Below are 27,661 nucleotides of genomic sequence, written 5' to 3' on the forward strand. Positions count from 1 at the left end.
TTTTTTTTCCTAAATAGTATCAATCAATACAGCTACCAAGTTCTACTCCTTAATTCCTGGAGTACTTAATGGGAAGCAAAGAAATCACAAACTGAGGCAAGGAAAAAAACCACACAGTGGGCCACATTATTGAGAGTAGGATATTAATCATCTTTCACACTTATACCTTGTGGTCGCCTAGTGTGATGCTATCTAACCTCCACTTTGAAAATAAATATTATTTAAACTTTAAATACACAGCAAACTACAGCCAAAGAGAGAAAAGCAGAGAAAGTAAGAAGCAGTACAAAAATAAAATGAAGATCACCTGGCATTTTCCTTTTTCATCTTTCCATTTACAGTTACGATTCTATCTTCTTTCCTGGATGACAATAGTATACACACAGAAATGTGTAACAGGTTGCAGAAGGAACTGTGCCCATGTATGTAAAGCTGGCGCACAGGCAGGAAAGGCTTTGGGTAAAACGTCTATCCAAGCACCCAACAAGTTCATATTTTAACAGGGTTTTTGACTCATTACGGCAGGGGCAATAACTCTTATTAAATGACAAGGGAAAAAATAGAGCTGATGTGTAAAAATCTCCAGGAAGAAAGCCATTTGTTAGCAATAATGTTGGAAATATAAAGTAAAGCATTCTAAGAAGGTGATGGTTCTCTGCAGAAGACAAAAATTCTGACTAGTGAAAAGAATGTTGAATTTCAGGTATATCAGGCTTGATATAGAGAAGGCCCTGATATACCCAAGATATATAAAAGCATATGTTTAAGGAACTTTTCCAGGGATGAAAGCAAAGATATAAAAGCATATGTTTATGGAACTTTTCTAGGGATTCCCTCAGCTAGAATAAAGGCTCACCACATAAGAAAAAGAAAACCCTTTAGTAAAAGTTTTTAAAGTGATCAACATTCAATGGAGCCTATGTAATGTGGGAGAAAGCCAAGCACACATACAACATTATTTGCTTAAGGAAATTAGGGAATTAGTAAAGGTTCTAACATAAACCATATCACTTTCTTTCTTCCTTTCTTTATTTATTTGTACTGGGGATTGAACTCAGGACCTCACACTTGTGAGGCAGGCACAGTGCCACTGAGCTAAATCCTGAGCCCCAAACCATATCATTTTTAAAGACACACAACACGAAACCTACCACCAGAGGCATTGCTGATGGCTGATCCTGCAGATGCCACCTTGGAAACTGCTGCTGGATTATATGTCCAAGATGTTCCACATACTTCCACCTTTAAGTCGCTGTCGGAATAAATCTGTTGTACTCGGCCAACTTTACCTAAAGTCTTAAAAAAAAAATTAGATTCATGTTTCCAAGGTTAAGGTAAACAACAAACTCAATCATTAGTTCTTATAAAGTATTAATTTTACTTGTTTGTAATTTTAAATTTTACTTGTTTGTAATTTTTAAAATTCTAGTGGATTAGTTATAAACTTTAAAGAGTAACTTAAAAATACTTTAATATTATATTAAAATATTTAATAATTACTACTATATTTCCACAAGAATATAAATGATAAAATGTATCTTCTTCATAAAGTTCATAAAAATTTATTTTGATACTCAACCCGCTTTTTTTAACCTCATGAAATACATTTGAGAACTTGCAACTAAAATAGTTCAAAATCAATCATCAATAAAGCCTAAGAAAAGGAAGTCTGATTTCTAAAGAAAAACTAATACCAAAGGGCTCAAGCTTACATCTATGCTTAAATCTATCTTTCCTTCCTTCTCTCTCTTTCTTTCTTCTTTCTTTCCTTCCTCCTTTCCTTATTTATGTATAATCACCCCTGATTCCACAACAGGATGCAGAAATCACATGCAATCACTGGACTGGAATCGGAGGGACGCTGGGGCATACTGCAACCAGCAGCTGCTGAAATTCCTAGCAGGCAGCAGTAGCAACCTTCTGTATGAACTCATCTACACATTTAATCCTGAAACAAATATTATTAGGCCTTTTTTTTTTCCGGTACTGGAGATTGAGCTCCAGACCTTGTGCTTGCGAGGCAGGAGTGGTGCCGCTGAGCTAAATGCCTGGCTATTGGGCCTATTTTAACTCAAGTTCAAAACCCATCTCTGATGCACAACCACAAATCACAACAGTGGATAGCTGATGAGAACAGCAGTAATATTTAACTAATTCCTAAACCAGGGAAAAGTTGTCCTCCAATGTTTTTCCTTTGATTTTTTCCAACTTCTTGAAACTATTCCCTTGATTTTTGGATGACAGTCTAATCTTTAAGCCACTTTCTTCCCCTTCTTTACTGACCTACTCCTTCTCCTTCTTCAGGTCCCTACACTGAATCATTGTCCCCAAACTTTTTCCTTAGTTTTTTTTTTCTCTTCTTTCTTGAAAATTCAATCCATTATAAAAACTATCACCTTCTTTCCAAAAGCACCAAAGGACAATTCTCTACCTACTTAGCCCTCTCTTCTGCTACACACACAAGATTCTAATATCCAACTTCTTGTGCTCGCTTCAGCAGCACATATACTAAAATTGGAATGATACAGAGAAGATTAGCATGGCCCCTGCACAAGGATGACACGGAAATTCGTGAAGATTCTAATATCCAACTTCTCAGTAGACACTTTCACTTGCAATCTTCCACCAGAATCTTCAACTCTACGAGGCTATTCTCTTTTCCCACTTTAACATTTTACCACAGAAAACTCCAAATAAATGTAGAGAGCACTACAGTAAAGTCTTACACCCATCAAGCTGTTAAAACGGCAATCAGTGGATGGCCAAGTTTGTCTCATCTACCCCTACCCATTCTCCACTCCTGTGGCATTTTACTATGCACCTGCAACACCAGGAAATCGTTTCCTTACATGTCTGTAATACCATTTGTTTTCAACTCAAAGTTATCAATAACTGTCTATCAGAGGGCCAGGGATTTTAGCTCAGTGCTTTCACCACCTGCCTCAAAAGCGCAAGGTCCTGAGTTCGATCCTCAGTACCAAAAAAAAAACAAAACAAAATAAGTGTCTATCATAAAATACAAAATATCAGTGTTTTGAATTACCAATCATAACATAAATGTGATCATTTTTTAAAGTTTGTTTGAATCAAGATCCAAACAAAGTCCATACATATTTTTTTCTTTGCAAATTGTGTGGAAAAAACAGCACTATTTGACCTATGAGGCTTATGATCTGAATTTTGTTAACTGGTGTTAGGTGAACATGTTATTTGGTCAGTGAGAACCTCGTCAGTTGGCTACTAACTCTTCAAACACGGCCCCAGAAATCTTTCACAGCTTTCTTGCTATCTGGTATGAGGCTTCCCTTCTTCACTTCCTGCCAAAGAGCCACAATTACCCACTTCCCAAAGAGCCTTGATTCTCTACTAAGGGCAAGGCTATTTCAAGAGCATAACCTCAGCCCTGATGCTGGCTACTGTTACTAGAATGGTCATCATGGTAGGCCTTTCATGGACAAAACTAAGACACAGGATTTTTGTTTTCTTTTGTTTAGCTTTAAACATTTTTCATTTTGTTAAGTTTTTAAAGATGAAATAAGTCATGAATTCAAATATTCCAATTCAAATCAAAGGGTATAATGTTTTTATTTCACTCCTATATTATTTTTATCTCTTTTTCCCACTTTGATTGTTTTGGTTCTCAAGGTCATTGGGGCCAACACCACTACAATTATCATGTAAGTGCTTATTAGCTTTACATCACATAAAAAAATCTCAGAGTATTAGTATAAATACCACCATTTACAGTAAGATTTCTGAAAATTAAATATTTCTTTTCCAAGCAGTTATTTAAGGTATATTTCTCCAATAAGGACCTAAAAACAAATTACTATGCTTAAAAATCACCTTGAATTTTTCTTGGTTTATATCAACAAGAAACATATTTAGTTTCTTTTGTTTCATTTTATTTTCCACTTTTAGGAGTCTTTTTAAATTTTGTCTTACACTACTGTATAAAATGTGTATAATTTCAAATCAAATTTATAAAACAAGATATACTGTAAGACATCTCCCTTCTACCTTTGTCCTCTATATCCTATTCCCTTTTAATATGGGTTACTTTTTTTAATTTCATGGTTTATTCTTTCATTGTTTTAATATAAAATTTCTATTGTCCTAATAATTCTTATTAAAACCATATATATATATATATATGTGTGTGTGTGTGTGTGTGTTCTCTAGTATGTGCAATAATGAAATTAGTCATTCATGTGTCCTCCTTACCAACCCAGTTAACATAACTAAAAAGCAACTGAACAGCCTATTAAACTTTTTCTACAATTCCTATTCCCATTCCATTTGACAGCTGTACATTACACTGCTAGAGAACATAATCATTATGTACACTCTCCTTTCCTTTAAAACCATCATTTAATCTTCGTGCAACAACACATTGTTTCATGATTAGCTTATCTCTCTGCAATCATTTTAGCTGTATGAAATACATTCTTAGGTAGATTACTCAGAAAGGGTTTGTGGAAACTAGATTTCTTGAACTTTTATGTATTCATATCAATACGTAGCCTTTTAACATATTTTCTGAAGGATGTTGGAAAATAAATGCTATTTCATTGTTTCCTAACATAAAACATTGAGATCAGATTTTTTCTTAACGGCAAAAATAACTTTCTTATTCTGTTCTTTATTCTCTTTTTTTCAGTAACAATGGTGTATGAGAATTCAACTGACCCCTGTCACCTTTTACCTGGTCTCCTCTGCCCTTCCTGTCTCCATCCCACTGAATCTGTGTCCACTCCTAGACCCTTCTCCCTGAGGCAAGGCACTGCCTTGGAGGGAGCTGGTTAGTTTTGAATCTTTAGCAAGGACCTACCACTGCCAGCCCACACTAGAGTCTGCAGGGTCCTCAGGTCGCTGCCCCCGGGAAGGCTGCAGTAGTCCTGCACCGCTAGAGGCCGCGCCCAGGTTCCACGTGGCACCAGGCAAAGTATCAGGGAAGCCTCTGCTGTCTGGCAGGGCATCCAATTTCCCACTAGCAGAGCCATCAACAGTACTAACCCTGGGCCAGGGATTTAGCTCAGTGGTTTCGTTGCCTGCTGTGCAAGCGCAAGGACCCGAGTTCAATCTCCAGTACCAAAAACAAAAACAAAAAAACCCCAATACTAACCCTAACCCTTTCTGGACCTTCCCATGCTGACTTAAATGGAATAAATCAGAAACAAAAGGCACAAGTATATCTAGCTGCCAATATGGTTTCTAAAATGAATTTACTTTTAAACAAGAGTACGTAGGCAAAGTTTCTAGCCCCAAACTGATATGTACTTACTGGTAGCATTGCTTCAGCCCACTCTCCATGTCCTCTTTGCAGAAGTTTGATTCTTTCCAGATCGTAACAAACTTGCACGAGATCGCCCACCTGAAACTGCGAAGTGCCTCCTTCCGCACCCTGTGCAGAGTCCCCACTGCGAACAATGTTGGCTTTGGTGAGGACGGCAGGATTAAATGTCCACCTGCAAAAGCAAAGCCAAAGCTCAGAAACAGGCAAACTTACTTAACTGTCTTTCCTTCCTAACACTGTGGGAGGAGACACCTAAGACAGAGGGAAAAGCCAGGCAATCCTTTCAAATTACATTCGAGTGATTTGTATTTCTTTTGGGTTTTTTGGGGAGACGGCGGGGGGGGGGGTGTTTGTACTGGGGATCGAACTTGGGATCTTGCATTTGTGAGGCAGGTGGCAGCACCATTGAGCTAAATCCCCACCCCTGTATTTCTTTTCATAATGTATCTGATTTTATAATTTTATTATACAAATTTGGGGAAAGAGTCATCTCTGATCTCACCATCCTAATACAATACTTTTAGTAATACTTTTGTCTAGATTTATTCTCTACGTGTTTTTAAAACCTGTAACAGTAATGTAACCATTGTTAAAGAGCTCAAACATTTGAGAAGCATGTAAAGTGAAAGTTCCATATGACACAAACACCTGGATCACTAGAAACATTAACACTTCATTACATATCCTTACAGATCTATCAATATGCTGAGTGACAGTCCACCAGTTGTCATTATATTTTCCTGGTAGTCTCCTTTGAAAAGTAAAAGTTCTTAATTTTGATGAGGTCTAGTCTATCTTTTCTTTGTTTTAGGGTCTTATCTATACGACCACTGTCTAACCCAAGGACATGAAGATTTACACCTTTTTGCTGCCAGACTTTAAAGTTTTGGTTCTTAGAGTTAGTTTGATAGTCAATTTTGACTCAAAACTTGTATATCATGTGTGGCAGGGGTCCAATTTCATTCTTTTGCATGTGGCTATTCATCTGTCTCAGTACCACTAAATTATCTTGGACTCTGAACAGAAATCAATCTATGCTGAATGCGAGAGCTTACTTCTGCACTCCCTATTCTTCAATCTGTGTGTCTAACTTTGTGTCACTAGCACACTGTCTTACTATAGCTTTGTGGTCTCCCTATTTTTTTCAATACACAAGACCACATCACCTGTGAACAGTTTTATATCCTCTTTCCTCTCACTTCGTCTTTTCATTTCTTTTTTCTTGCCCTGGCTAGAACCTCTAGGTACAAGGTTGAAAACAAGTGGGAAAGTGGACCTTCTTATTTTTAATGTGAAGGGGAAGGAAGTATTCAGTCTTTCACCACTGAGTATGATATTATCTGTGAGTTTCTTGTAGATCCCTTTACCAGGTCCTTTAATCAAGCTGCAGACATTGCCTTCTGTTTACTGTTTTGATCACAGAGTACTAGATTTTTGTCATATACTTTTTTTGCATCTATTGATAAGACTGTGTGTGCTCTTGAGATTTGGGTACAACTGGAGCTAATTCTATACTTAGGTAAGCAATTTCATGTTAATTTTTCTTCTCTACACAAAATCCCTTCCCTAAAGAACTAGGCCTTAGTTTCTCTATGTCAATAAGACAATTATTCAATTAACTACTGTTTTTATCTTAAAGTATTATAAACATACTAGTAAATAAGATATTTTGGTCCCTAGAGCCAAAATAAAAGGAATAAGCTGAGTCTCCAAGAAACCTGAAACCAAGAAATCAAATAATCATTTTAATTGATAATAGGAGACATAAATAGATGAGTACCAGGGTGGTTGGCAAGAGTGGAGAAAAAAAAAGAGTGGAGAGCCCTAAATTAGCACATGAATTCAAAATTCATAGGATGTAGGGGTGTTAAATCCAAGGAAGAGGGTATGAAATGAGGAAAGGAATCCCAGGAGGAGTGAGTAACATACAAAGGTACCAAGTAGGAATGCGTACAAGTCTATATTGCTGGTAAGAATTAAGTGTGTGCTGAGGATGGTGGTGCACGCCTGTAGCCCCAGGCCTCCAGGAGCCTGAGGCAGGAGGATCCAAGTTCAACCCCAGCATGGGCTATTTAGGGACTTAGGAAGACCATATCTCAAAAGAAAAAAGGGCTGAAGCTCAGTGCAAAGGTCCTGGATTCAATCTCCAGTACTGAGGGGAAAAAAAAAAAAAGAGGAAGAAGAATTAGTGTATGTGCACATATCCAAAGCATGGGAGGGAGAATTGTTTTGTCAAGTGATGACTAAATACAGCCCAGAGTAGTTTTAACAGTACCCTTCTGATTCACAGATTGCTATGGTCCACTTTGAACAAAGAATTTTTTAGCTATTCTTGCACCTGATACTGATATAATGTATTCCACTCCTAGAGGAAAAATCAAAGTATATAAAATTTTGCATCATAAATACATAATCTCTCTTCTTTTTTTTCCTCTGTGTGTTTTTTGGTACCAGGGATCGAACTCAGGTCCTTGCGCCTGCAAGGCAGGCAGCAGAACCACTGAGCTAAATCCCCAGCCCTCTCTCTCTCTCTCTCTCTCTCTCTCTTCTTGTTCCTTACCAACATACTCGCATTTTCATCTCCCACTTAAGAACTTGAATGACTCTGATTAATCACATTATTTACTCTCCTTAAGGGCCTTTTCTATGTGTACTAACTTTGTCAATATCAAAAACAGAAATGTCACCAACCTATTGCCACTTGGGTACTGCACTACAATGTCATGATCTTCATCGATGCCACAAACAGTTCCAGTGGTAGTTAAAGTCTCAAACATCCCATCAGTCCATCCACCGTGACCATGCTGCAGAGACTGCACAATTTCTAGGTCAAGATCTATATTTACCAAGTCACCAATCTGCAATCCACCAGGATTCCTGTTGCCATTCTGCTCGCCTGTAATTTCAAAGGCAGTTTAAAAAAAAAGAAAGAAAGAAAGAAGAAAGTCACAGGAACAACATAAAACTGCATTTTGTATGGACAGGATTACTAAATCAATCTCTTTACTCATTACAGGTCTACTCTAATTTCCTATGTCTTCTTTAATCAGCTTTGGTAGTTTTTATCTTTCTAGGAATTGATTCATTTCACCCTGTTTACCTCATTTGTTGCTTACCATTATTTATAGTATCTCCTTGCAATTTTTTAATTTTTCATAGACCAATTTCTTATTTTATTTTTATGTATTTATTGGGCACAGTATGATATTTTGGTACATAATGTAGAATGATCAATTCGGGGTAATTACCGTATCTATCACCTAAATACTCATCCTTTATGGTAAGAACATTCAAAATCCTCTCTTCCAGTTACTTTGAAACATACAATAAATTATTGTTAACTACAGTCGCCCTACTGTGCTACATAAAAACAGAACTTAAGGGCCAGGGATTTAGCTCAGTGGTTCTGCTGCCTGCCTCACAAGCGCAAGGTCCCGAGTTCAATCCCTGGTCCAAAAAAAAAAAAAAAACTCAGCTGAAAAAAACTATAACTTATTCCTCCTACTTAACTGTAATTTTATATGCATGAACCACCTTTCACCTGCAAATGTACTACTTTTTTTTTTTTTTGGTACCGGGGATCGAACTTCGTTCCTTCCACTTGTGAGGCAGGTGGTGGAACCACTGAGCTAAATCCCCAGTCCCAAATGTAATACTTTTAAACAACACCAACTCTCCCCTACACACACCCCATTCCAGAGATCAAACTCAGGACCTTGCACTTGCCAGGGAGGCAGCGGAATCACTGAGCTAAATCCCTGGCCCACTACTTTTAAACCAAAATAATGTTAAATATTTTAGTTTCAGGTGCCAACTAATCTTAAAATGTTTTAAGAATTCACTGTTAAAAACAAAAAAAAAGAATTCACTGTTAAGGGCCGGGGGATGTAGCTCAGTGGTTCTACCGCCTGCCTCACAAGTGCAAGGTCCCTAGTTCTATCCCTAGTACCAAAAAAAAAAAAAATTCACTGCTAAGTATGAGATTCTGGAACTGAGAGATTTTAAAAACAAAAAAAAACAAACATCAGACTCAAAAATTTTACTAACACAGGGTGGAGATGTCGCTCAGCAGCAGAGCACTAGGAGGCCCTGGTTTAATTTCCAGCACAAGACAACAAACATGACAACCAAAAATCTGGTAATGTACTGATTCATAATAACGAGTGAGCAGGAGCAGAGTCTATAAAAGACTATTCAACCCTATCTCAGAACACAAAATTCTGGATGACAAAAATACTTTTCTGCCTAGATGACCTATCACTGCACCAGAGCCACCATAACTAATCACACATAGAAAAGAAAGCCCTAGATTTCTTTTTCTCTAAAGTTGTTAGTATGCTCTGCTTTGTTTTGTTTTTAAGAAGGAAAAATCTATTTTTTGCTCATGGTTTCAGAGGTTTCAGGCCATGGTGTCAGTATAATTTTTCAATAAGTTGGTTCTGTGATTTTTGCCTAAAGAGCATTTTTCACTATTTCAAAGCCCATTCCCTATATTATTTTAAATAGCTAGTTCTAGGATAAAAGATTCATGATCACAAAACTCTGTGCTAAGGGATCGAAAATACGTTTGTTGATTCCTCATTTTTCTTAAGAAAACAAGACACAAATCAAGAAAGTTTTTATTTCGTCGCCTGCTGCACAAGTGCAAGGACCTGAGTTTGATCCCCAGTACCAAAAAAAAAAAAGAAAAAAGAAAGTTTCTAAAATTAAGAAAAATGCATGAGTACATCAAAAACACCGGTATTTTTCCAACACTGTCCTTTTATTAAAAAATTTAAGTATGCATCAAGAACACAGCACTTCTTGACTAAAAGGCAAGCCAACTGATGTAGAAAGAGGAAAATAAAATTCATATGATAAAAATGCATTCAGGGGCCAGGGGTTTAGCTCATTGGTTCCGCCGCCTGCCTCGGCAAGCACAAGGTCCCAAGTTCGATCCCCGGTATCAAAAAAAAAAAGCATTCAGACACCAAAGGATCAGAAGAGAGTGGTAAATGTTTATTTGGTAAAAATAAGCAATCTATAAAATGAAAGTAGTTTCAATTTTCTTGTTCTTTCTTTTAAATTTTAATAATACATGAAGGAGGTGGAGCATTCCTGTAATCTCAGCACTTTGGGAGGCAGACACAGAAGGATCACAAGTTCAGGACCCACATCAGCAACTTATTTAAGACATTGTCTCAAAATTTCAAAAAAAAGGGCCGGGAATTTAGCTCAGTGGTTCCAGCACCTGCCTCGCAAGCGCAAGTTCCCGAGTTCAATCCCAGGTACCAAAAAAAAAAAAAAATTTTTCAAAAAAAAAAAAGAGGCTAAGGAAACAGCTCAGCACAAAGACCCTGAGTATCAATCCCCAGTACCGGAAAAAAATAAAACTAGCAATGATACATGAAATTTTACTTATTATATTACCTTAATCTTGGAGCTGTTTTTGTTTTTGTTTTGGTGTCGGGGATGGAACTCAGGACCTTGCACTTGCAAGGCAAGGACTGGAACCATTGAGCTAAATACCCAGCCCTGGAGCTGATCTTTTATTAAGAAGTCAATCTTACAGAAATTCTAAGGAAATTTATAAGCACTGAATTTTCAAATCCCATTTTAAATAATGCATGAGATACAACACTGATATAATCTAATGTAAAATTTTTCAATGACAGTTTATAGCTAAAAGATGTTTCAAATATGTATTGTGACATAAATGGCATACCACTTCAAGACATAACTCTGAGTCTAATAATAAAAAAAAAAACACTTTAAAACCAAAATAAAACCAAGAAACTATCTTTCTAAATGACCTTAGTTGTAACTAATTGGTTTTTTGTTGTGTGTTTTTTTTTTTGAGTCAGGGCATCACTATATAGTTCAGGCTGGCCTTGAACTCACTATATAGCCGAAGCTGACCTCAAACTCCTGGTTCTCCTTCTGCCTCAGCCTCCAAAGTGCTGGGATTACAGGCATGCAGGACCACGCTCAGCCTAATGGTGACTAATTTTGTAAGTCCAACATAAACATTTTATTGAAACTGTCAATTCCATTATTAAGAAATTTTCTCTAATCTGCTAACATACCTAGCACAGGACAATGATCTCTGTAGAAAGAACCTCCTTTGGCATCCTGGACACACTTCAGATCAGACTAAGAAGGAAAGAAACCAGAAAAATCATTCATGAGAACTTCAATACCTGAAATAGGCAAAAAAATTTATTCAGAACACAGCCATGACAGAAGAATACCTCTGAGTTAACAATTACACTAAACAATGCTTGCAAAGACATCTTTCAAAAGCTATAAATCTGATCTTCAGACAGATTTTTTTCCTTTTGGAGACAGTTTCACTATGTAGTCCAAGCTGGCCTCAGTCTCAAGATCTTCCTGCCTCAGCCTCCCAAGTCCTGTCATAATAGGTATGTGCCACCATGCCTAGCTAGGTCATACTTTATCTACTTTTGGCTTCCTAATTTTAAAGTTCAAAATTTGAATTATAATAGAATCTTTAATGTTACATTTTAAAAATCATGTGACAATATAAGAACTATAACAAGTATTTAAAATGTGCGTGACACATTTAACCTGAAAGATACTTTTACCAAAAAATCTTGTGTAAACTTTCCAATCAATTTTATGAAACACAGGGCAAATATTAACTTATTTTATAAATAAGGAAAGTGAAGACAAACAGTAAAGGAAACTGCCCAGAACTGAGCAGCGAGGACTAGGTAAATATGGATACAGCCAAGTCCAGTCTTTTGAACCCTTGCCCAGTTAATCTTCTTCTTTGCTTCAACTTAGTCCTTGCTTCACTGTAACTTGATTGCTCAGGTTCATTATCTTTTGACAAGGATTTAGCTCAGTGGTGCCACTGCCTGCCTCCCAGCATCTTTTTTGTGTGTGTGGCAGGGATCCAACTCAGGACCTTGTGCTTGCAAGGCAGGTGGCAGAACCACTGAGCTAAATCCCCGGCCTGCTCTCATTATCTTTTATGAGAAAACATTATTATTTAAGTGCAATAGGAAGGCACCAAAATGTGGACTTAGGAGAGTAATGGGGGGTTCACTGTGAAAATTCAAAAGAAAATATCAATTTACTCTAAAATGCCTAATAATGCTGGTACCCGTACTAGGTGATCAGTATATCTTACTCCATTAAGGAAAAGAGCTCTTTATACACACATGGGAGCTGACTCTGTACAGCCTCTTGCCAGCTGAACATAGTGTCACTCATTCCTGGCCAGAGATATGTGTCAAATTGTTTTAATGTGATGCTTTACCCCAGCAATTCTACTTTTAGGAATTTACCCTAAAGAAATACATCCATCATGGGCAAAGAAAGACACAAGGGCGCTTGCTGACATACTGCTTGTGAAGAGGAAGGATATTCATCAACAGAAACTTCATTAAATAATGGCATAACCACATGAAGAAAAGAGTACTACTCAGACACCAATCTACATACACAAACCAGCAGGCACACACAGTGCGTAAGCCTTCATTTGAAACAAATACTCAGAATCCCACAAAAAATTTACAATTTTAAAACAGGCAGAAGCGTAAGACAATGATGAAAAAGTGATGACTGGTGCTATATCCAATGATAAAACTTAGCAAATTACTTGCTAAAATTCTCATGGCTGGCTTTTCTATATAAATGGAACATATTAAGGAGACAGTAGATTTCTCTTTCCTAGTGAAAGATACAAGACCCTTGAGAAATAAATGAAATTTAAATAATTTTTATGGGGAATATATTCAAGATTGAAAGGACATAAAAAGCTTTACTGTTTGCATGAATTGATACGAATTAACAGCAAAGTCAATTTTGGAACAGCAGTCCGTGAAATGAAGACATACAGAGCAATTCACTGAATATGCCTCCATTATTCTCCTAAACACTTAAGTAATTCTAGGTTTTTCTAGGTTAATCATTCTTTATCAAATCTACACTTTAAAAAAATTGGAAAAAATCTCCTTAAAAATAAGTCGAATACCTACTAAAACTTTTATCAGCTACAAGAACAGAGAATAATAATATACCACAAAACTTTATTATACCTAGTCAAGGACTGGACTTACAGATGATTCTAAATCTTTTTGAAAGATTTTAGTAAATAAACTAGACTTAACCTAAAGGATTAGCTCTATACACTCAAGACACAACAGGGTATCCAAACATTTACTGAGGGTAAAAATCCTATTTTTTTTTCTTGCAACCCTGGGGGACTGAATCCAGGGTCTTCATACCACATTAAAACCCCAGCCCTTTTTTATTTTTTATTTTGAGAGAAGGTCTCACTAAGTTATCAGCCTCCCAGAGTACTGGATTACAGGTGTGTCCCACTGTACTGCTATCGTATTTACTACTAAACAGTTCAGACAAATATAGTAAAAACGCAAAGGTCTCAAAAGTTTATTGAATCCTCACTTTACCGATTTCCCTGTGAATGTTTATTCATGATTCAAACGGCTGTATTCTGACAGACAGGGAGGGAAAAAGAAAAGATGAAAGAGCACGATGCAGGCTGGTACTTCCCGTCCTTCACCTCCCCACCTCCATCATATGTGCGGTCCTCACTACTCACCATGCCCTCAAAGCCCACTCGGTAAAGGTTCTTTGCGCCGTTGTCCCAGAGAACATATGCTGCACTGTGTGGACTCGATGCACTCCAGTCCTGGATTTCCGTTACCTAACAGAAGGGAGGGGGAAAGCAACTTTTAAAAAGGGGAAGGAAGGTCAGGGATTTAGCTCAGTGGTTTCGCCGTCTGCTGCGCAAGCACAAGGGCCTGAGTTTGATCCCTGGTACCAAAAAAAACAAAAATAAAAAGGGGAAGAAAGAGATTAGTTCTCTTAATTATTGTATTTAAATCTTTTAAATTATTTCACCCATCAAACTGTGTAATAAATAAAACTACTTCTTTGGCAAATACGTCACATAATTAAAGCCATATTTTTCCATAATTATAAGGTAATTTCCAAAACAACTATAGGAATTTTAAATTGAGTGTCTGAGGGATCACAGTAATAGATTAATAGAAAATAATTTGATGTGAAATCTTTACATTTTTTAAATTAACAGCAGCATATTCTTTTAAACCAATTACTCAATACGAAATTTAGTATCTTTGTACAAATATGCAAAATGACTCAAGATAAGCTGGTTCTCTGGTTAGCTACAAACTGACAAGCAAAAGATCCTAAAGAGCCTCCATGGCAGCATGCAAAGATGTCTCTTCCCGCAGCAGTGTTCCGCTGCTGTCCCCAGCAAGCAGCGTGAGTCACGCAAGCCCAGACAGCATTTCTACAGCAGATGCCAGACACTGCCTCCACAACCTGCATCGACCCAGTGATTCTTCACCTTACGTGATACAAACACACACACACAGGTTGTCACTGCTTGAGGACCTAAACTCGAGTGCACAAAATGGCACAGCAAGCACCAAAGTAAATCAGTCTAAAACATGAGTGGGGAGCTGCACACGCGATCCAGATCTCGCTTCTCCATTCGGGCACAGAACCAGCAACCCTTCACAGCTCAGAAACATACTGCTACTTTCCATAAAATATACAGGGACCTTTCTTTTTGGCCCTGTAGTAAACAGTTTTGTAAGCCAGGTATTTTATGATGCTTTTGTAGAAATAAAAAGTTTTATGTTTAAGATCTAATCATTTGAGAAATATTTTAAATCAGTAAATGAGGCCACTTATTCTTAATTTTTAAATACATTGTACATGATAAAATATAGCATGTGAACTTTATAGAATAAAAGAGAGAAATGAAAACTCACATATTACCAGCCTAAGAAAATAAAGTATCACAGTACTCTCCATACCCCTTAGATGCCAACAGAGGTAACTGCGGCACCACCCTGAGGGTCTTCCTCAGTTCACCACCGCAGTACCTTACAGGGCAGCACTCTGAAGTGAAATACGCAACCTTCACTTTCTTTTTTTTTTGGTACCAGGGATCAAACTCAGTTCCTTGCACTTGCACAGTAGGTGGCAAAGCCACTGAGCTAAATCCCCGGCCCCAACCTTCACCTTCTGCTACAGCAGATTTTACTTCATTGTTTAAGAAAACACTATATTGTCATAAGTGTCTAAATTGGTTTTTGTTTTTTGTTTTGGTACTAGCAATTGAACTCAGGACCTTGTGCTTTTGAGGCAGGCATGGCGCTACTGGGCTAAATCCCCAGCCCATAAGTGTCAAAATTTTTAGAAAAAGAACCAAAAAAGGGCAGGATGTAGCTCAGTGGCACCGCACCTGCCTGGCAAGTGCAGGGTCCTGCATTCAATCCCTGACACCAGAAAAAAAGAACCCCCCCCCAAAATCACTTGACCAGCTAAAAAACAGACTAATTTTATTTAAATCAAATTCACCCTTAATTTCAAATTACTTGGAATATAAGCAAGCTCAGTAGTCAATTCGGAATCATTAAATGAAATTCCTTCATTTGTTAGTATGACGATATGTTATTACTGACAAAGGAACAACGTGGAAGGCATTAAAAAATAACTAGCTACATACTACTAATTCTGATTATAAAATACGCATGGAATTTCTGCTGAAACCATGAAGTATAAGGTCACTGAGAAACCTTATATAACAGATGGATATGAGGACCACCTCCAGCTATTCATCAACCTTAATATCACTAATAGTAAGATAATCAGATGTTATGTCCCTCCAATACAATGCAACAGGAAACACGCCATGACCTGTGAGGTGTATGTTCCAAAATATAATTGAACCTTGCCAGGCCTGGTGGCACACACATGTAATCCCAGCACTGATTACAGTGGTTGAGGCAGGAGGATTGCTGAGTTTGAGGCCAGCCTGGGCTACATAGTGAGTGAAGTCTAAACTACATAGTGAAACCATGTCTCAAAAAAGCTAAAAAAACAAAACAAGCAAAAAAAGAACCTGAATTTAATTAAGCCTCTAGTTCTAACACACCTAAAATGTACAGAAAATACAAAGAATACCATATATAACCAAATGTAAAGAATCTGCTTTCTTCAACAAATAGCATTTTTTTAATGTTCATAATTGTTAAAATTGGGTGACTGAGTACATAGAATGTTACACTATTCTTTTTACTCTGGTATATGTTTGAGATTTTCCATTAAATGTGTTTCAAAAACAAAGAAATATGATCTAATCTATTTTAACTGGCACGTATTCAAAAGCACCCATAAAACAAAAATAGCCTTAAGGTACTAACATGAGTAATACACTCATGAAAAAGAACAAACGACAGGGAGCAGGCATGGGGGTGAATTCCTGTAATCCAGCTACTCTGGAGGCTGGAGTAAGAAGATCCAAGTTCAAGGCATGTCTCCGAATGAAATAACAAGGGATGGAGATGTAACTAAGTGGTACAGTATTTGCCTACCATGCTTAAGGACCTGGGTTCAATCTCCAACACCACCAATAATAATAACAACAACAACAACAATACACAACACACATCAGGTAACTGGGATAAAGTAGCTAGCACTGAAATGAGGGGAAAATGTTAACATTCTTCATTTATACATAGGCAAAAATTAATTAGGCCTGTTGATGGAGCTCAGCTGGTATACAAGACCCTGTATTCAATGCCTAGGACCTCAAAATAAAAAATTGTATGTGGTTATAAACATGTGCTTAAATGTTACCCTGAAGATTTTTTTTTTGGTGCCAAGGATCGAACTCAGGTCCTTGTGCTTGTGCAGCAGGCGGCAAAACCACTGAGTTAAATCCCTGGCCCACCCTGAAGATTTTTTAATATATGAAAGTCCCTCACTCAAATGCTTTCATTTTTCATTTTTTTCTTAAAATGCAACATGTGTGCAATCATAACAAACCAAAAACTTAATACTCATGACTCAACGTCTCAAGGATGCTTACTTTTTATCCCCCCAAAAAGTACCGATATAGCAAAACTCAAGAAAGTGCCATTTATGTGGCTTCAAACTTCAGCAACTGCCCTCAAAAGCTGATTTTTTAAAAGATAACTTCCAATCCTCTAACCACATAATAGTTATGTATGGGAAAAAATACAAAGTCATTTTTAAAACAGAAGTATTAAAAACTTAGATCTCATGCACGTTCAAAACAAAGTTATTAAAATGTGTGCTCTCCCAGAAGAGTTAGGTAAGCAAGATGAGGGTTGGGGACAGAAACGTGAGTTACACCAGGAAAGGTGCAAGGCATCCCCTGCAGGATGCCCTGGAGCAGCCCAGTGACTACAGGCCAGGCACAGAGGCTGACTGTCCAGATGGCAGCCGCGAAGGCACACTGGCCAGACGACTTGCAGGCTGCTCCCCCAGGGTTCCAGCTGCCACTGCGCTACTTACCGACCTGAGCACACGCTGCTCACGAGCCTGGCCCCCATCCCAACTGCACTCGGTCTGTCTGGACTCTGTCATGGCAACATTCCCGCTCTCCGGTCCACCACCCATTCTCTACCACCCGGATCAGCTGCTCCAACTACTCCTAAAACTCTGAGGTGGGCTAAAGCAAGCTCAGAAGCAAAGAACACCGAGCAGCCCATGCTCTGACAACTCTCCTGCCCAATCTGCAGCACCGGCCCTGCTCTGCCCACCCAGTGGTCCAGGCCGTGTGGAGCCCTGCGTTCCCAGGACTCACACTGACTGCCCCAGCAGGGCTGCTGTAAACTCCCAGCCACACCGGAGCCAGACAGGTGCCCCACCGAACTACCCAGCTCACATTCTCCTGGAGCCTTCATCTGAAAGCCGAGATTTTGTACCATCCTTACAATAGCTTGGTCTTTCAAAACTTGAATACCAGGCCGGGGATTTAGCTCAGTGGTTCCACCGCCTGCCTCGCAAGCTCAAGGTCTCAAGTTTGATCCCCGATACCAAAAAAAAAGAAAACTTGAATACCAATTGTTGTAGGCTACAATGCTAAATGAAAAACCAGTAAAGAAAAACAAGGGAATGATCAATACAAAACTCAGGACAGAGACAGGCAGGTCTGCGGACGCCATACCAAGGTAGCGAGTCGCGCAGAACATGCCGAATCAGCCCGCGCCCCGGCAGCAATCCACTGGACACCCCCCTACCCCGCCCCCTCCTCTGGCCTCTTCTCTGTACAGCCACCTGGTTCCACACTACAAAGACACAGAGGACACCGGACCACCGGACCACTGTACTGGATAAGTTGGAGTCATCTTCACCTCCCATCAGGACCGGGACTATCTTCAGGGGAAGGGCAGCTGGAACCTGCAATACAACTCTGCAGAGTTCAACCCTACAGGAGGACAGGGAGCTCAACTTGGGACTTGCAGCCAGAAATCTGCCTGAATCTCACGGGTCTGTGACTAGTTTGCTGAGACTCATTGACTTATATCTGCACACTACTACCCACGTTGTCTATTGTGACAGCAGAGACATACCCTGAAAGGGGCCCTTCATCTTCATTGTTATTTTTTTATTCCCAAAATTAGTATTATTAGTTTGTTTTTCTCTTTTCTTTTCCTTTGCTCCTCTTATCTTTAACTTTTTTTCCTACTCTTTGCAAATATTTGTTTTTCTCTCCTTTTTTTTCTTTTCTTTTCTTCTTTCTTTTCTCTTTCCTTTCTCTCTCTCTTACACTCACTCTCTTGCTCTCCCACACTGTTCATCCTCCCTTTTTGTCCCTGTTTTGGTCCTCATTCGGAGTTCTTCTTTATTTTCCTATTATTCTCTTTTTTCTTCTCACCTGTGTCCTCTGGCCACACTGCTAACCTTCCCCTATCCTTCTTCCCATCTGTCCCTCCCTCCTCAACCCCTTCTAACTTTCCATCCCAAAGGGTAAAGTTGTTATATTGAAAAGTTTATTCACTGTATGTTGGGTTGGTCCTCGATCTTGATTTAATTCACACAGCTAAAGGTGATAGATTAATAACTATCACAAAATGTCATTTTCAAAGATGTACTTGATGCAGTGGTGTTGCTGATTGTATCACTTGGGCTAAGGTGTTGTTATTGATCTAGTCAATGAACTTTCCTAGTATAAGGAAAATGAGATAGCCTTAGAGTCATTAGAGACTCAAAACTTAAAGACCAGCTATATCTGGAAGACACCTCTGAGAAGCAATCGTTCCATAAGGGTTCTAATTACAAGCAACAAAGATACCTATAATAAGCAATTTCAAACTATCAACCCAGGAGTTAAACCAAGGACGGTACCAAAAAACAAAAATGAGAAGACATTTAAGCAAGGCACAAACTCAGACTTCCACCCCACCAAGGGTAAATCCTGGGGGAAATGAGATGGAAAAGTCCCATAACCAACCACCTGGATACCCTGAACTGATAGCACAGGAAGTAACAAAACAGATGAATGAGGCTCTAGAAAAATTCAAAGCAGAAATAATCTCCCAGATATCTACAGAGATGGTGAGCAGAGTAAAAGACATGATTAGAGGATCTAGAACAGAAACAGATAAAAAATAGATGAGCTCAGAAACATGCTGGAAGCCATGAATGCCCAGCATAAGAGAGAAATGGAAACCATGATCGCCCAACATAAGAAAGAAATGGAATCCATGAAATAGATTCAAACAGATATTCAGGAGATCAAAAACTCCACTGAAAGTATCCACAGCAGATTAAAGGAATCTGAAGATAGAATATCAGATATAGAAGACAGGATCTCGGTTAGAGACCATGACAATAGAGAAATCAATCCAACAACTGCTAGACGATGCAAAGAAGAATAACATAAGACTGATAGGAGTCCGTGAAAAAACAGGAGAAAGCACAATTGACATAAAAAAACTGTTCACAGAAGTAATAGTGGAAAACTTCCCAGACAGAGTTAGAGAATTGGACATAAAGATAAGTGAGGCATCTAGAACTCCAACTAGCCATGATCAAAAAAAATCTACATCTAGACATATAATAGTCTAGATCCCAGAAACCCAACAGAAAAACAAAACTCAGGACATTAGTTACCTTGGGGATAGGTGTTGAAACTAGGCCAGGACACAAAGAAAGCTTTTAAAGGTACTTAGTCTACTTCTTAATCTGGAGGACAAAATGCTCATTTTACTACTTAAGCTCTCAGTCATGCATTCAGTGAGGCAGGACTGGTGGGAAGGGAAGGCTGCTCACTGTGAAGGTGCCTGGGGAGGAGCAGAGTGGGGGGTTAGCACCAGATTATCACCCCGGGGCTTATCCTTCCCTAAGCTGATCTGTCACATCCCTAACTAGCTGTCAGGCAACATGAACACTGTTGGTCTACACACCACACTACATTCTCACACTACATTTCATCTGTCTCTCTCCCTTAATGAGAATACAGGCTTCAGGAGGGGAGGATCTCTGCCTTCTTTGCTTTTTGCTACATCTCTAATACTTGAAACAGAACCATGCACAGAAGAAGCGACCAATACATTTTTTAATGCAAAAAGGCAAAAGTCTGTTTCCTTAATAAGAATTAAAATTTTTGGTTTGTTTTTTGTTTTGGGTGGTACTGAGGATTGAACCCAGGGCCTCACTCGGGCTAGGCAAGGACTCTACCATTATGCTATATCCTCAGCCCTTTTTTTTCAAGACAGTCTCATTAGGTTGCCCAGGGCTTGAACTTGTAATCATCCTGCCTCAGCCTCCCAAGTAACTGGGATTACAGACATGTGCTATCACACCTGGCAAAAATGAAGTACTTAAAATCACTAAAATACATCTGACTTCCAAATATTAAAATACATTATTTAAAATGAAATCAATAGAATTACTGTGAATTTTAAAAATTATTTGGAAAAATGTTCAAATCTTAAATGTAAAAGTATGTACATGGGGGCCAAGGATTTAGCTCAGTGGTTCCACTGCCTGCCTCGAAAGTGCAAGGTCTCAAGTTCAATCCCCAGTACCAAAAAAAGAGTATGCACATGGGCCGGGGATGTAGCTCCAAGGAGATGTGGTACCTCGCCTGCCTGCCAAGCTCAAGATCCTGAGTTCAATTCCCAGTACTGAAAAAAATAAGAAACTAAAAAAACCCCAGAAGTATGTACAGTCAGGCATGGTGGCACATACCTTCAATCCCAGCACTCAGGAGGCTGAGGCAGGAGGACTGCCATGAGCTCAAGGCCAGCCTGGGCTACACAATGACACCTCGTCTCAAAAAAAAGAAAAAGAAAGAAAAGTATGTACAAAGTACCAGTTTGTACAAGAGACTTTCAAACTCCTGTGAAGAGGTTCTCAGACAATACACACTTTAAAATCATCATTTTTATTTTTCAAAGAGTTAACAAGGGGCCAGGGATTTACCTCAGCGGTTCCACCACCTGCCTCCCAAGCGCAAAGACCCGAGTTCAATTCTCGGTACCAAAAAAAACAGAGTTAACAAGGAACAATGTTGATGACACCTAAGTCTCCAATGTGAAGTGCTACTCACTTCAGGCCACCTCGCATGTAGCACACAGCATAGAACACACTCAACAATATTTGTTGACTGAATCAATGAACAAATAACCAGTCAAAAGAACACAACATTCAAAATAAATACAACCAACAACTCACTGACCCCACTCAGCCAAACATGCCACACAAAACTCCCTTCAGAGTAACTGCTAGGCCTAACTGCTAGGCCCGACTGCAGCGGCCTTCCACACAGCCTGGCTCACCAGGAAGCTGAAATAGCGGGGCTACAGCTCAGTGGTAGAGTGCTTGCCTAGTACAGCAAGGCCTTCAGTTTGGTCTCCAGCCAAACTGGAAAAAAAAAAAAAAAAAGGAGTTGCCTATTGTCCCTCTGAAATAGGTCTCTGGGTGAATGGAATATAAAACAAGTTAACTAAACTGATTTTTTTTTTTAAATGCAGTGCTAGGCATATGCTCTACCACTGAGCTACTCCCTCAAATGAAATTTTAGCAGCATGGAAGTCAAGAGCATAAAGTGTTACTTAGGGAGGCCTGACCCAAGTAGGGTGTTCAGGAAAGCATTCTGAGCCACAAAACATCAACAGTTACAAAAATACAGGAACTATCTGTTTTCTTCCAGGAAAGAGAAGGGGGTGAGGTGAGAGAGGAGAGAGGGAAGGAGAGAGGGAGGGAGGGAGGGAGGGAGAGAGGGAAGGAGAGAGGGAGGGAGAGAGGGAGGGAGGGAGGGAGGGAGGGAGGGAGGGGGAGAGGGAGGGGGAGAGAGAGGGAGAGAGGGAGGGAGAGAGGGAGGGAGAGAGGGAGGGGGAGAGAGAGGGAGGGGGAGAGGGAGGGGGAGAGAGAGGGAGAGGGAAAGAGAGGGAGGGAGAGAGGGAGGGGGAAAGAGAGGGAGGGAGGGAGAGAAATGAAGATTTAAAACTTGTTAGTGGCACAGGAAAAGAATGGCCGAGAGATTCATTTATAGCAGCAATCTCCTGAACATGGAGTATTTAGGAACACTGAGGAACTGGAAAATGCTGTACCTTTCCCCGGCGCCCATTTCCTCCGTCCTGATCTTCCCACTGCCAGTCCACACCTCGCACCACTCTGGCACCTGCAAAGATTCCTCTGGCTGTAATCTTCTTAGATTTTCTACGAGACTCTAACAGAACCCTAAAAATAAAATGATTTATCTTCAAGTTTGTATAAATGGGTAACAGTCATTTATATGTAAAAGCACTTGCACATATGTAAAGTGTGTTACATTCCTTAAAAGAAAAATGTGACATTATCCATTTTATGAGGACTCTTGAATCTCAAAAAAGTAATCTGCCCAGGGTCACACAAGTTAAAACGTCACAGAGTCAAAATATGAACCCAGTCTAACCACTTCAGGGTACCACTACACTCTTCACTACCTAGTGGTGGCAACTCAAATGCTGCTGTAGCTGCCACATGAGTAGCACAAACAGGGGCCCAGGGAAGGCAACAGCGGGTGTCAGAAAGCACTGGACCGCAGAGTAGGGAAGACAGCGTGAGCAGCAGGGCTCTGGACAACCCCAAGCTCACTCTGTTGGGGGAATGCAGGCGCATCTCGACCTCAGCCAACTGCAGCAAGGAGCAAACACAAGGTCCAGCAGTGAGAGTCTTCTAAAGTATGTGATCTAAGGATCCACAATCCACACGAGGTCAGCAATAATTCAAAAATTCAGAGTACTCTGTATGCAAGTAAAATGTCTGTGGCAGGAATCTGACCTGTACAACACTGCCTCCAAAGTACTGCGTACTCAGAGAAGATTATGGGCCCTGAAAAAGACGTCAGATTCAACTAACTGTACCAGCTTGCTTCTCCAAGACTATCCATCCCCTATTCTTCTATATCCTCCTCCTCATTCACATATTCAGTCAAGTTTCAGGTTTTTGTTTTGTTTTTTCCTAATTTTATCTTATTTTTTATTTTTTTAGAATGTCTTTATTTCTTAGCTTTTGTAAGCAAAAGATAAATAAGTAACTTGTTTAAAATTACCTAGTTAATAAATGACAAGACCCTGTGAATCAAAAATCTATTTATTCCTACTCTTAGCTGTCACTCTAACTGGCTGTATTCTTACTACTATGATTTTCCCTATCTACATGTTCTGGCTTATGTCTAGATACCCCCCACCTCCAAAGCCTCATGCAGTCATAGGAAGTATTTTTCAGAGGTGGCTAGATCTGGAGTGTGTGATGCTGGGATTAAGGGTGTGTGATTACTAAATTAGTCTACTGATTGGTTTGGCATAGTTCTGGGTATGGATAATGGGAAGGTCCACCCTGAGTGTGGGAGGCCCCACCCAAAGGGCGGTAGCCTGGAAGGGATAAAAGGGAAAGAGAGGCTGCTGCTGCTCTGCTGCCTTCTGTCTGCCAAGAACTGTTTCTCCTCTATTATGCCCCTCTGTTATGCCACCCTGTCTTCGACTCAGCCAGCTATGGACTGAAACCACTACAAGCTGTGAGCTGAAATAAACTTTTCCTCCTTTAACTTTAGGTGTTGGGTATTTTGTCTTAGCAACGAGAAAAGTAACTAAGACAGAAGATTCCACCACCCAAAACTCCAGACCCATTAATAATTAATACACCTCTCATTGTTCCTAAGACATGTAACATATATCTCTACTATAGTCCAAAACAGCACATGATAATCAGTGCTGGCAATAATCATGTCTTCCAATTGTAAACTCAATAATACTGTTTTATTTATCTTCAAGTCTCCACAAGCATAGTAGCTGCCATGTGGTTTCAATCAATGGGACCTAATATTCATCTGGTAGCAATTAACAGAATAGAAGACATAGCAAGAAAAAAATAACTAGCCCTTCTTGGGATGCCCTCACATTTCCAATTGCTGAGTGGTGCCAACTGTCTAGAGTAAGAACAGCCCAGTGATCTTGGCAAAATCTGTACAGTTCCATCGTCACAAAGCCCTTCCACGAGACATCTAACTAGCTATTCCCTACCTCCTCATACAAAAAGCACTGTCAGAAGCTATTTCCTAATCCTATTTTTTAGAGGCTAAGAAGTGTAAAACGAGTACAAATAAGGAGTCACAACTGAAAAAAATTATTTTCCCTACCGCTCACTTCCTGGTGTAGTAATTCTGTAAAAGCGATGCCTCAAGTGATGCTTATCTCCATGATAACAAACCGTGCACAGATCATAATTTGTACACTCTGCACACTTCCACCGAATGCCAATGATTGGCTGTTGACGGCAGGTATCACACATAGTCCCATCATGCTTGATGCCTATTAAACAAAAATACATACTTACATTACTTACAAATATTTATTTGCACATTATTTCCTTCCAAGATTACAACTCCGTGGCACTTACCTTGTTTTTACATATAAACTGAAACTCAGGTTCGATGCAGATAAAGAAAAAAGAATCCTTTACCACCATGTAATGTTTCAGACTAGAAAAACTCAGAAATCTTTGGAAGAATTTCAACCTATTCTCTAGGATAATTTTACCCTGCTATCATGGAAACAAACTATCAATTAACTTTAGCATTTATCATAGGATTTGGGTTTTTTCCTTATAAACAATACACTTTAGAAAATGATTAGCAAGCACATTTCCCTGTTTAGAGGAAAACAATCTTCTCATGTTGGGGTGCTATCCCTCAAGGAAAAAGAAGCACTCCATAAAATGACCTCCAAAAAATCTATTCACATGGATGGATGAGACAGACATTCAAAGTACAAAAGATATCTCATAAAGTGATGAAAATAACCTTCATCTTAGGGTAGTGGAATTGGGGGTAATGCTCCTTTATTATCCTGTGATATTAAAACTACTTGTTCAATAAATTAAAACTAATTTTTTAAATAATATGTGGTTGTAAACATCAGTGCCATCACTTTATAAACATGGCCTAGACACTGAACCACAAGCAAGAGCTATTATCACAGGCTCAACAGTGACTGACACTGTTCTGGATTCAAATTCTGACTCTGTCAACAGCTGTCATTATGCCCTTGAAAAAGTCACTGCAACTGAAGTATTTGTATATAAAATAATGGTATTTATTTCAAAATATCTGGTGGTAGGTAGAGGGAAATAAGTGAGATTTACATGAAACAAGATCAGCCCTGCTGACGTTGGGCAATGGGTACAAGGACAGTCAATTATTATTCTTTATTTTGTCTACGTTGAGAAATTTTCTAAAGTAAAAGGAAGGAGTCCTTTCTATTCTCAGAACCTCAGGCCCCTTTGGAGAAGGTAATATGTTCTTTAAAGGTGGAGCAATATGTTCCAAACATCCAATTACAGTGCATTATAAATGTAAGAACTAGAGTACAAATATAATATTAGTAAATTCTACAAGAGTACACTATTGCTATTACCTAGTAAGAAGCGAAAACCTTGCATTATTCACTTTCTATATCCAGATAACCAGATTATATACAAATGACCAAACTTGAGTATTAGCCTGTGCTTGGCTAAGTGGAAGAAAAAAGAAAAGTGAGGGGGAAGGGAGAGGAAAAGAGTACTGCAGGGAAACAGGGTCTCTACTGGACTACAAAAGGGCACAAAACTCCAACACCAGATATATTTTATGTGCCATCTTGCTTCAGTCTCCCACTAGGCAAATGCTTAACTGTAGGGACAGAGAAAACAACAGTTACCATTCATCATCATACTGATTCATTCAGAATTAAATTTTTACTCCTACTGGGGACAGGTCCTCTGTTGTTTTCAAATATCACTCTTGCTGTAAGTGTGGAGAAGAGACAGGAAGAAAGTAAAAATGGCTAGAGAAAGAGGAGCCAAGTTGTAAGGAGTCTGAAGCAGTCCAGGTTAGACAACAGTGGTTTGAATTAGAGTGGGTACAGCAGAGTGGGAAGAAATGGTCAAGAGCTCCTTAGGATCAGCTGCAGTGAGTGCTGCACCCTTGTAGTCCCAGCTGCTGGGGAGGCACAAGCAGAAGGATCCAAATTCAAGGTCACCCTGGACAACCTGGTGAGACCCTGGCTCAAAATAAAAAATAAATAAGACCAGGGATGTAGCTCAGTGGTGAAGCACTTGCCTGGCATAAGTGAGCCCCTGTGCTCAATTTCCAATACTGCAAAACTAAAAAACTGAAAAGAGACAATTTAGGACTTGGTGATTACGGCTCAGAAGACAAAAGATGTAGAGAGTATAAATGAGATAAATATTAAGGATGTTAAGGAACAGGCAATTGAGCACTATAATAAACTAAAATTTAGAAATGCTCTGCTTAAAGACAAGAGAGCCACCAACAAAAAATAAGTAAGAACAGACTACTTAGGCCTAGGGTGGTGAGGCAGTGACAGAGAGCTGATCTAGCATGTACAAAAACGAAGCTTTGGGCTGCATCCCCAGCACCACCAGAACAAACAAACAACCAAAAAAAAAACAAAAACAAAACAAAACCACCCTCTGGTCCCCATTGATTGAAATAAACTCATCTAGGAAACTAAAATAAATTAGAAAAAGAATGAGGAGAAAATTACACAGAAATGATGGGTGAATAAATCTATCAAAAGAAGAAATCACAAAAGAGCAGAGTGTTCAATGAACCAGGTTTCACGTTTCAGCAAAAACATAAAATATAATCAGACACTTGGAGATAAATTATAGTCGGGCTGAGAAATGACAAGATCAGACATGACTGCTGACCCATATAACCATATTGCTACATTACATAGTAGAAACAGCCCAGCCCTTAGCTATGGTTTCAGCTACTAGGAATGCTGAGGCAGGAGGACTGCTTGAGCCCAGGAGTTAAAGCAACACAGGGAGACTCATCTCAAAAAACAAATACATACAGCATGAATGAATGAATGAATGAATGGCAAAAACAAGCGTGTGTGTTTAAGACTCTAGTTCTATAACTTACTAGTTATATATTTAAAATCAATTTAAACTACTCTAGAACCAATACTGTGAACTGCAAATTGCACAAACACTTCCTTGCCCGTGGAGGCTGAGGTGATATAGAAGTAAACACACTCTAAAGGGCTT

The 27,661-nt window shown here is 39.1% G+C and overlaps 1 protein-coding gene and 1 non-coding gene across 3 annotated transcripts in view; one reads left to right on the plus strand and one right to left on the minus strand.

The window, feature by feature from the left end:
• Positions 1 to 27,661, minus strand: part of Mib1 (MIB E3 ubiquitin protein ligase 1) — a 115,020-nt gene that overhangs the window by 68,218 nt on the left and 19,141 nt on the right. The window contains exons 2-8 of one of the 2 annotated variants that reach the window (XM_004853166.3): positions 24,744 to 24,915; positions 22,675 to 22,804; positions 13,869 to 13,973; positions 11,362 to 11,428; positions 7,988 to 8,192; positions 5,285 to 5,468; positions 1,152 to 1,296 (exon numbers count right to left, since the gene is read on the minus strand). In XM_004853166.3, the coding sequence (XP_004853223.1) occupies positions 1,152 to 1,296; positions 5,285 to 5,468; positions 7,988 to 8,192; positions 11,362 to 11,428; positions 13,869 to 13,973; positions 22,675 to 22,804; positions 24,744 to 24,915 (1,008 nt within the window). The remainder of the gene's footprint in view (positions 1 to 1,151; positions 1,297 to 5,284; positions 5,469 to 7,987; positions 8,193 to 11,361; positions 11,429 to 13,868; positions 13,974 to 22,674; positions 22,805 to 24,743; positions 24,916 to 27,661) is intronic. The other variant, XM_021265168.2, reaches the window with a different exon arrangement.
• On the plus strand, positions 2,485 to 2,591 carry LOC147830153 (U6 spliceosomal RNA). The gene has a single exon (XR_015445044.1). It is a non-coding gene; the product is annotated as a U6 spliceosomal RNA (small nuclear RNA).

Source organism: Heterocephalus glaber, unplaced genomic scaffold (genome assembly GCF_053883595.1).
Source record: "Heterocephalus glaber isolate CG9 unplaced genomic scaffold, H.glaber_assembly_v1.0 deba00000331, whole genome shotgun sequence".
Taxonomy (NCBI): Eukaryota; Metazoa; Chordata; class Mammalia; order Rodentia; family Bathyergidae; genus Heterocephalus; species Heterocephalus glaber.